Here is an 11,098-nt window from a genome sequence, read left to right on the forward strand (position 1 = left end):
GATGGATGGATGGATGGATGGATGGAGTTTGTATGTAATGTATGAATATAATATACAAGTTTCACTTTTTAAATGGAATTACTGAAATAAATCTACTTTTTCATGATATTCCAATTTTATGACCAGCACCTGTAAAATGGAAATTAATAGGCTTTCCAACGGTATAAGATTTATATCCAAAAATTATTTTAACAAAAAAGAAATAATCTACCAAACACAATTTTCCTTTTTTTGTGCTAGGTGTATTGGGTATTATGATATTCTTAACCTATGGTTGTTTTTTGGTGTAAGAAATAAATTAAGAATTTGAGAAAATACAAAATTGATTTCAACAAAACAAATTGTCATTAAATTTGGATAAAACAAATTACATAATATTTAGTAACAGGAAGACAACTGCTGATTTCTCATTTAAAGTGGATGGTATTGAGATCGGTAGAATCAGTGGGGTGAAATTTCTGGGTGTCATCATTGATGACAAGCTGACATGACCACACATAAGAACAAAAATATCTAAATCTATTGGAGTACTGTATAAAGTCAGGGAGTTATTATATGACAAGGCTCTGCTTGTGTTGTACAATTCAGTAATTGTTCCACCTTTAATTTACTGAATTGAAGTCTGGGGTAAAGCTTGCAAAACAATTACAAATCAAATTTTTGTTTTACTAAAAAGAGCCGTAAGAATTATTGCGAGAAAAGATTACAACCATCCATCTAATACATTATTTTGCAAACTGAAAATTTTGAAATTCTTTGATTTGATTGACTATAATATTTTACTGTTTATGTACAAGGCTCACAGAAACATATTACCTTCCAACATTCAGGGAAACTTTGTTAAGAGAGACAGTTGTTATTGTCTTATGGGGATGGAAATGTTTGTGAAGCCATATTTTTCTTCTTGCTTGAGAGAAAGATGTACTTTAATCCAGGGTATAGGATTGTGGAATGGTCTGGAGGATGATCTTAAAAACGCCAGATCTTTGTATATATTTAAGGGACAGATAAAGCTAGTTTTTGAAGGTATATGTTATGATTCTTGTGTTTTGGTTATTTTTTGGTAGTATTTTTCAGATTGTTTTTCATTGTTCGGTATTGTCTTATTTTCTCGTTTCCTGTGCCATGTTTTCCTCAGTCAGCTTCTTAGTATTTTTCCAGCCTGCCTCACTCACCTGTCCTCAATTGTAATCACCCAGCTGTTTCCTACTTCCACTCAGCTCTGTTTGTATTTAAGGTTCTTCTCTTCGTCACTTCAGTGTCCGACCATTGCTTACCCATGTTTGTTTTTACCTCATGCTCATGTTCCAAGTTTTGAGTTTTTGTTTTGTTACCTTGCCACCATGTTGGCTTTTTTTCTTTATTAAAGTCTTTTTAATTACTTTAACTTTGGTCTGCCTGCCTGCCTGCATTTTGGGTTCTCCTCACCACCAAGCTGTGACAGTATATGGAAAAGTAAAATGTGAAGCTATATGAAATGTTGAGTTGCTGTTTTTATTTTTATTAGTATAGTTTTGTAAATTATGTTTTGTTTGAATATATTCTGGGGATAAAAGGGGCAGCTATTATAAGATTTATTCTTCTTCTGCTACCTTTCAATTTATTTTGATTTGTGTATTTTCTTTGTTTTTTTTTTTTGTATATAGTTATTTTTTAATGAAATTAATTAACATTTTTAATTGAATTGAACTGAAAATTCACACATGCTCACAGCACCCCCAGCTGATACATGTTCCCACAGCTGTGGCTTCATATTGACAGTAAAACCACTATAAGCAAAGAGAATGAAACATGATTTTTTTTTTACTTTTAATGCGCAGAAGATGCACGAGTCCTCCATGCACTTATGAGTGGTGAGCTGCCGAAAGCTTCTGCGGAAGATGTCGAGATGCCACAAAACCTGAAAGACAAAACGTGCGCGTTAGTTGTTAATTCTCTTCAACTTGGTGCAATATTTCCATTATTTATGTATTTTTTTATTTATAGTTTATTTATTTATTAAGAAAAGGAAGGCAGATATTTGGATGTTATTGAATTTAATTTTAAATAAGTGTGAAAAAACGCACTTTAAAGAAAACGTCAGCTCAGAGCTGAATGGTGCTTCTGTACGTACAGTCAATTAAAGCTCAAGCTTTTCAGTCATTCATTGAGAAAAGGGCCACATTTTAACCCTGAAATAACCACCTGGACGCGTTTCCAAAATTGCTGCCAATTTGGCAACACTTGCTGAGAAGTCTGTGGTTTGATTACAGGAAAGCTCGCGGTTGCCATGGTAACCTCACATACAGCCTGGTTATTTTTGCAGGTGTGCAGAAAGCAATTAAAGGCATTAGTGGCGACACTTTTCAAATGGGAAACTTATCTTCAAGTGCCGGATTTCTTTTTAAAGTTATTAATGTGAAAGAACCGCGTAAACGGCACCGGAGGCTGAGAAGAAACCAGTAACGAAGCTCGTGCTCTTAGATATATCTGGGTTCGCATCGGAGCTGAAACGGTCTGTTGCAGCTCCTGTCACCTATGCGCTGTAAGGTTCAGGTATTGCCATGGCAACCTCAGCCTCGTTCATCTATTCTCGTGCAAAGCGTTTCTTGATTGGACCGGAACAATCTGATCTCCACATGGGAGAGTTGGTGCTGCGGCTCTGGAGTCAGCGCCACAGCAGCCTACAGAAACCAACCATTTAAGATCTGGTTTCAATTTAAATGTTTTTATATGCTATCAGTTCAGTTCTTCTCAGGGCACAGTGAGATATTACCTACACACATGCAATGTGATCAGTCTCACACAGCTTTCTGACGTGTTTAAAGGGATCCATGATTAGTTGTAACATTAGACTTTATTTGATAAACATATATCTTAACTGTAAAACAAAGACTGTAAAAATACTGTAGGCTGTTTTGTTTTGTAAATTTTTAAACATATATTTAAACAGAGATGTAGCCATTTTATTTACACGCAAAGCATTTTGGGTAAATGATGACGTGGATAGGTCCTCAGTGTGAGCGAGCTATATCCACCCTGAAGGTTAATCTTGGACAGTATCTGACGATTGGCTCTTTTAAATGAAACCAGAGAGCGTTGACAGAGAGGAGAAGGTAGAAATGACTCAGTCTGTAACTGAAAATATGGATGGAGGACCTCATTGGGGTCTTTATAAAGAGGAAATGCAATGTTTTGGTCTGTATTCCTCCTTATTGTAACTCCACAAGCCCCTCTTCACCATTTTTCTGAGGTGTGTCTCAACTCATTTTGAGGCTGTCTCTTTAAATCCAAACAAGGTGCTTCACACCATGCCCCCCCCCCCTCCAGTTTCCAGAGTGGTCCATTCTAGTTTGATAGAGGGGTTTACGACCATATAGCTGCGCAGAAACTTTTTTATTTTCAAATGAATTAAAAGATGTCAACAAGGGAAGACTTGTCCATCCAGCCTCACATGGAGTCAGAGTCTGACCCAGAGCCAGAAGAGAATGAAGCCTAACGGTTAAAAAAGTGGACTTATTGTTACCTTTAACATATGCAACACTGAGTGATGTCGTTTCTGTGTTTTCCAAGATTAGTTGGCTGTGGCGGCCATTTTGAATTGAACTGGCTCCAAATTGTTCTCAGTTTGCTTTCTGAAAGTTTCATTAGAATCCACGCAGTGGTTCGTGCGATCTTCTGCTAACGGTACAGACACACAGACCAGGGCAAAAACACGATCGTTCTGCATTCGTGATTAAAATCACTGCAGAGAATCAACACTAAAGCCCGCAGCTCTGCTTGGCTTCCATGCACTTTCTGGCTAATTGTTTTTTGACAACGTCGCCAACTGAGTAAGCTCTCTGCTTTGGTGGGTTTTAGTGATAAATGAGAGGCAGAGCCTGAAGTACAGCAGAATGGACAGACAGAAAAAAAAAACTCAAAAATCAAAAACTTTTAGGGAAAAGCTGTTAAGGCTTTCATTCAGCACGCTGAAAGATAATATTGACATGACATCATCCCTGAGGCTTCGACTGAGCTCAGACAAAGATCCACTCAGAGAACGAACAGCTGAGTGTGTTTCAGGCCGGGCGACACAGGTCTGTGCGTGCGTATGTGTGTGTGTGTGTGCGTGCGTGCGTGCGTGCGTGCGTGTGTGTGTGTGTGTGTGTGTGTGTGTGTGTTAGGGGGAGAGTGATAAGTGGAGGAAACAGGAGGCAGCAGATGACAAACTGCGTGCTGACTCCAGTGTATGTGTTCTCTCTCTTACACTTCTGTTTCTCCTCCTCGTCCCGTAGTTTATTTGGTGATGATGAATCGGCTTCCTGCACAGCACTGCAGCAGCCACAAGGAGGGCACACTCCCTCCTCACCTGCCCCTCCTCATTTCAACTCTTTTCTCCTCCTCTGATCACATTCTTATATATTTGTTTTTCTTCTTTTTTTATCTGTACTTTTGTTTGTCTCCTCATTTTTTTTAACCTCTGCTTATATTCTCTCACCGGCTTGAAAATAATGGAAAAATGCAAAAACATTCTTTACATTAAAAAATTCAAAATGTTTGTATTGGATTTACTTAAATAATTTATGCCAACAGGTTCTACTCAACTAAATTGAGTAAATCTAACACAATTATTTCACATTCAGTTCAATGAAACAATAGAACCTGTTGATATAATTTATTTAAGTAAATCCAATGCAAATGTTTGGAATGTTTTAGTGTATACAGTTTGACCTATGAAAACAAAAATAAATGTTAAAAAAATTAAGTGGTTTTCATAATAGCAGCATTGATTCCCATCACCAAATAAAACCTGTATTTTCTTAGCACACTTGTTGATGTCCTGTCAAAAAAAGGGCAAACATTATCGTAATTTCTTTACATGTTATTAAATATTGTTTCAATTTAAAGGGCGTTAACCAACTGAAGTAATTCAAATACAACTTATTTTTGCCAAAATAGCTGATTTAACTTGTTTAAAACAAGTTATGTCACATACCAACTGAACCATTCTGTTTTAATACATTTTACATTACTACTTCCTACCAGGTGTTTCTAAATATGCACTGAAACAAGGAAATACACGCCACTATTCATTTTCTATTTCGGTCGTTTTAAAACTGAACATGATTTGAGCGCGCTTTAAAAATAATCAGTGCAAATCCAATAATTTGTGTGCTGGGGAACAGTTTTGTCTCACCTAATTAATTTATATGGACGTGAAATGTATTTTGTTTGAATAACTTTGGCAGATTTAGGTTGTTTCCTGGCCGGGACTCGCTGGTTGCAGATCACCTCATGGCTTTTTCTTAAAATGAATCCTTGTTGCGAAAACCATATAAAGTTGTTTTCGATAAAAGAGAGGGAGAGAGTTGGGTTCAAGGATTAAAAGCAGAATGGTGGTCTTGCGATCTCAAGGCTGCAGGTTTGAGCCCGGGTTGCGTCATGAAGGGCCTCGGTGGTAAAATAACAATTTAAGGGTTTACTGCACAATGAGTCATGTTTTAATTGGAGCTCAGGTGGGATCAGAGTCACAAAGATTATGAACAGAGGCAACACACCACCGTTCCGTCATTATTAGACCCTTGTAAATTTTAGATTTATGCAATAAATATCGATTTTTTTTTTTTTTAAAAAACCTGCTCATTTGACTGTGGAATGAATGTCAAACTAAACTTTTTTTTTAACTAAAAGCAGAAATCAGATGCTTTTAGAGGCTCAGGAAAGTCAATCCCTCTGTGTTTTTCAAGTAAGTTTATTAGAAAATAAAACACTTTACATGCATCTAACTGGAGCAAAGCGGTTATTTTCTCTTCCTTTGTACGACCGATTTAAAAATATTCATTGTAACTTGATTTGTATCTTTTAAAAAAAGATCTAAGTTTGTAAATGTTGCTAATATCTTTGTCTATAAACCTAGCATTAATAGCATAAGTATGTGATTAGCTGTAACAGGCATCTTGAATCAGATTGACTTGGATTTCTGAAAGTTTTTTATGTATTTTTTTTACGTCGATGAAGGCAGTGTTGCTTTAATCAATGATGGTGGTGACAGCGAGGTGTTTTCTAAACACCAATCATATTAAACTAAAAAAAAACACCTACAGAACTTAATGAAGTCATTAGATAGTCTCTATAATCAGATCAGTTTGTAGCACCTGCTCCTCACTGCCATCAGTTCTGCCCTTTATATCCTGTTCTTCCTGTTCTGCTCTCCTATTACAACATGTGGTAATGTCATCTCTTCTTTTATCACGCTGTACTGCAGCTGCCCTTTTGGCCTCCATCATCTCTTACCTTTTAGTCCTTAATAGTGACTTTATTGTGACATGGTGAGAATAAGACTTATTAAGGTCCATGATGGGGGGACAGGCACAAAGAGCCAAGATCTGAAGAGTGACAGAGACACTCACACATTCCAACCTGGACTCAAACCCACGGCCTCATGATCACAAGACTGCAACACTGACCGCTAAGCTACCACAGTAAGTACGTTTTTTTTTAAATGAACACAATAAGGCAGACCATCACTGACCTGGATGTATGGATCTATGAAAACAGCAATAGTTGATTGTTAAATCACGTCATTATTTTGTGAGTCGTAAATAAAAATGTTTGGGAACCACTGGATTAGTTACTTAAATCTTATTTAAACAGGCAAAACATTAATAATAATTTCTTATTCATAATGTTAGCCTGCTATGACTCTTTGTTTATGATGTAAACATAGGATCAGAGCAACTTATTTTAACTCATCTCTCCTATTGTGTATTTCCAAGCTGCAAATACACAATACACAATAGCGCGACCCTGTTGCACAAGACCTGCTCACCTGTTATTATTATATATATTTTCATTTTAGTAGAACCAGCGGACATAACTTGGTTGAGCAAATTCAAAACTTGTGCATAAACTCCTTTCATGCTGCATTTGAACATATTAAATAGGTGTTAAATTTTAAATTAAAGAAATAAAAGTAAAAAATACATGATAAATTACAAATCCTCAGAAAAATACTTAAGTACTGTAATAAAGTAAATGTACTGTACGTAGTTACTATAAAGCTCTGCGTTTCAGTGAGTTGGCTAATTATAGCACCACAAAAATAAAACAACTCAACCTGCTTAACTTAAACATTTGAATAGATTGAACAAACACTATATTAAAATTGTGAATGTTGGTAGTAACTTTAAAAACAAATTGCATGGATATTTGTGAGTAGGAAAAAGGTAAAAAAGTAAGTTAGAGTAAATCATCTCAATGTAATATGTCAACTTAATATTGCCCAAAAAACAAGTATTTAGTTGCTTCAACTTAATCGTGCTGTTTGCAGGGAAAGATGTTCGCACCAGTGAGGTCACTGAGTCAGACACGTTGCCATGGAGCCATGTTTCAAATACTTTGTGCTGCATGTATTGTTGGACCTAAAAATAATCCAACTGTTTTTTTCTCTCTGAATAAATGGACATTTGCAAGTAAAAGGAATGGTAAAATGTGTGTGGGTTGATATTAAACCATCTATTTTATTTGTTTCTGTTTCCTGTCACACTGCTTTGTGTCAGTCATACCTTAGCAAACAGACAAAAACTTACTTTTTTCTTTAGAGCAAAAATATCCACTACATCTTAAAGGGGCAATATCATGTAAAATCAACTTTTTTGAGTTTTGTATCATGTTATAATGTTATACTCTCATAAAAATACATGCCCAAAGCCTTGCTTTGTATGGAGGACCAAACCTATCATTATTGGAAATAAATGTATAAATATATAACTGGCGTATTAAAATAAATTATAGGGTCAAAAAAAAGTTTGACAAATAAATTATTGTGCCATTAAATCAATTACATCAATTATTTAGATATAAATGTGTATTTACATTTTAATTTTGAAGGATTATATTTTCTCTATGTGCTTTATCGCATATTTTTTGTTTATGTTTATTCATTACAAGTACATTTGTTGTAATTTGACTTTTCCAAGCCATTATTTTCTTCTTTCACATTTATCACCAATCACATATATTTAAAACATGCTTTTTCACCTAATAATATTTTATTTCTCAAATTATTTTATCGTTCTTTTTTTTCTTAAACACTGATATATTTTCTTCTATTATATTCCTTTGTTGTATATTTTTACCAAACACATTTCCCTGAGCCCATTTATTTTCATCTCTTTTTTTTACATTYCTTGCTGGCTGTATTGTCTTTTCCAGCTCTACATGCAGCAGGGAATGTAAAAACAGAGGAGGCGGTCTTAAGAAAAGCGTCACCGCCCCAGCTTCTCTCCTATTGGCCGAGGTCTAGTTTAAAGGAACCTCGGCCAATAGGAGAGAAGCTGGGGCGGTGACGCTTTTCTTAAGACCGCCTCCTCTGTTTTTACATTCCCTGCTGCATGTDGAGCTGGAAAAGACAATACAGCCAGCAAGGAATGTAAAAAAAAGAGATGAAAATAAATGGGCTCAGGGAAATGTGTTTGGTAAAAATATACAACAAAGGAATATAATAGAAGAAAATATATCAGTGTTTAAGAAAAAAAAGAACGATAAAATAATTTGAGAAATAAAATATTATTAGGTGAAAAAGCATGTTTTAAATATATGTGATTGGTGATAAATGTGAAAGAAGAAAATAATGGCTTGGAAAAGTCAAATTACAACAAATGTACTTGTAATGAATAAACATAAACAAAAAATATGCGATAAAGCACATAGAGAAAATATAATCCTTCAAAATTAAAATGTAAATACACATTTATATCTAAATAATTGATGTAATTGATTTAATGGCACAATAATTTATTTGTCAAACTTCTTTTTGACCCTATAATTTATTTTAATACGCCAGTTATATATTTATACATTTATTTCCAATAATGATAGGTTTGGTCCTCCATAGCTTTGACTCATTCATGCATGTTTGAGAAAACCTTCAGCGTTTTTGGGCAGCCATGCTGAGGAGCAAAACGACAGGTGGGGACTAGAAACGCCCCTGGGACGTGTCTTTAAGCTGAACTTCCTCATGGCAGAGCGCACCCCCTCCCCTCAACACCCCGCCCATGACTCCTGCAGGCTCTGGGGTGAAAGTGAAACTTAACTGTCTGCTGATCTCTCAACATTAGTTCTCACTCTCGCTCTTTTCAGATCAAAAATACCTTCGAGACAATGTATTTTCAGATGCCAAGTAAACTGCATCATGGCAGCCCCCCGCACCGAAATGGGCAAAACGGAAGCAGAAGGAGGTTCTTAAAGAGACAGAGGCCAATTTCAAGGCGTTTAGAAGAGGAAGTGATGAGAAGATAAGTTTATTTTCTATTTAAACACAAAATAGCATTTTAATAAAAGCTAAAGGTGACATAGATACATTATTATGGTATAGTATTTAAATTTTTGCCTGAGAAACACATAATATTGGCCGTTTAACGCACCACCATTTTTGTATAAATATGCTAGGTTATTTAATCACTCTGCATTCATCCATCATTGATCAATTTCAAGCTTCCTCCTCTTCCTTAATCAGTGCTGAATCAAACCAAAGAGCTTAAATCAACACCAAACCCTTTTGCTTAGTCACATAGTGAAAACTTACTTACAGTCTAGTATTTTTCCTTATTGCAGGAGACTGCAGCGTTGCATAAATTACTTTGAAGCACACTGTTTTCCTCTGCTTGAATCATTTTAGCAAACACCCAGTAACATGATGCCTCGATGGGATCACCACTTCAGCCTCATCAATAAAACAGTTGGAAAAATCTCTGAGCACGTCGTAAGAAATTGCTAAAAAGAACAACAGTCAGAGTTGTAGGAAGCTGAATTACAGTCAGTGTTTAAATGCAAAATGGCACAGAAGAGTGGAGCCACAAGGGATGGGGTGCGAGTCCCGCATACCGCTGCATAAAACACACACACAAATACACACCCTGGCTTCTACCTGATGTGTGAAGCCATGTGTTTCTGCTTCATCAAGCTGCTCTGTACTGTACATCCTCTGGCTGTTTCACTTTCACCTGTGTGCTTTTCTTTTTTTTTTTTTCAGTTTTCTTTTTATAGTTGCTGAGCACACGTGTACATTTTACCTCATTTTACCTTCCTTCTCTTTCGTTACACAGTTTCTCTCAGAGTAAACACTTCTGCTGCTGATGCTGCTGCTGATGCTGCTGCTGCTGCCTCCACACAGCAGCTCCACTGCAGCAGAAGTGGGTTAACTTCCTGGACCCCCAGGGGCCCCAGGGGGGCTAAAGAGACTGTTTCACTTACAATCGACCTGCTAGTAAAGCATATTACAGTTGATGATGTCATCTTTTTAAAATCAGGTCTTTGTTTCAAAAAGAAAGTGGCTTTTTTTCACAGCTCATAATAAACAAAAACATTTTAGCTTTTTTTTTTTATCTTAATTGTAACCTAAAATAAATTTCCCAATTTAGGAGCTGAGACATTTTATAGAACATGAAAGCAAATTATTCACAAGGAAGTCGATCATAACTTTAGAAACTTTCGCCTCATGCTAACATGCAGAAAGAGAAACAGTCTGAATTGTGAAAAATCCCACGAAAAGCACTTCCCTTCAGTTCATCCCTGCTGCTCTGTGTCCTGATAAACACACTGCTGCCTCTGTGTGTGCATGAGTGTCTACATGTGTCCTTGAGGTGGCCCAGTTCTGCTTCACACGCCTTTGCTAGGCGGTTTCTTTAGCTCACAAATAAACTTAATGTCTTCCACTTTGACTATTCATCCAATTCCCCTTTCCTCTCCACATCTATCCCTCTTTTCCTCAAACACTGCCTCTTCCTCTTACCTTACTGGAGTCTTTAGTTCCTCTCTGTCTTGCAGCAGTATCCCCTTTAGTCCTCGCCTGGTTTTTCTCATACTGTATACTCCTCATCCCTTTTTCTTCTCTTCTCTGCAGTCTGGAACTTTTACTCTTTGCATCTATTCTTCTGTTCTCATCAGCTCTCCCTGAGCTTCTGCCCAATCCCTTTCCTGCTTACTCCAACCTCTCTCCCTCCTTCAGTTCTCTCGCTCTCTCCCTCTCTCTCTCTCCCTCCTTCAAGCCAGTAGTCAAGAGGCATTTGTGTGTGTGTGTGTGTGTGTGTGTGTGTGTGTGTGTGTGTGTGTGTGTGTGTGTGTGTGTGTGTGTGTG

The 11,098-nt window shown here is 36.6% G+C and overlaps 1 protein-coding gene across 1 annotated transcript in view; it reads right to left on the minus strand.

Moving 5' to 3' along the window:
- usp54b (ubiquitin specific peptidase 54b) overlaps positions 1-11,098 on the minus strand; it is a gene marked incomplete in the record, with an annotated part of 77,166 nt that overhangs the window by 51,760 nt on the left and 14,308 nt on the right. Inside the window, 1 exon segment of the mRNA XM_014007083.1 lies at positions 1,808-1,900. Coding sequence (XP_013862537.1) covers positions 1,808-1,900 — 93 coding nt within the window.

Source organism: Austrofundulus limnaeus, unplaced genomic scaffold (assembly GCF_001266775.1).
Source record: "Austrofundulus limnaeus strain Quisiro unplaced genomic scaffold, Austrofundulus_limnaeus-1.0 Scaffold39, whole genome shotgun sequence".
NCBI classification, from domain to species: Eukaryota; Metazoa; Chordata; class Actinopteri; order Cyprinodontiformes; family Rivulidae; genus Austrofundulus; species Austrofundulus limnaeus.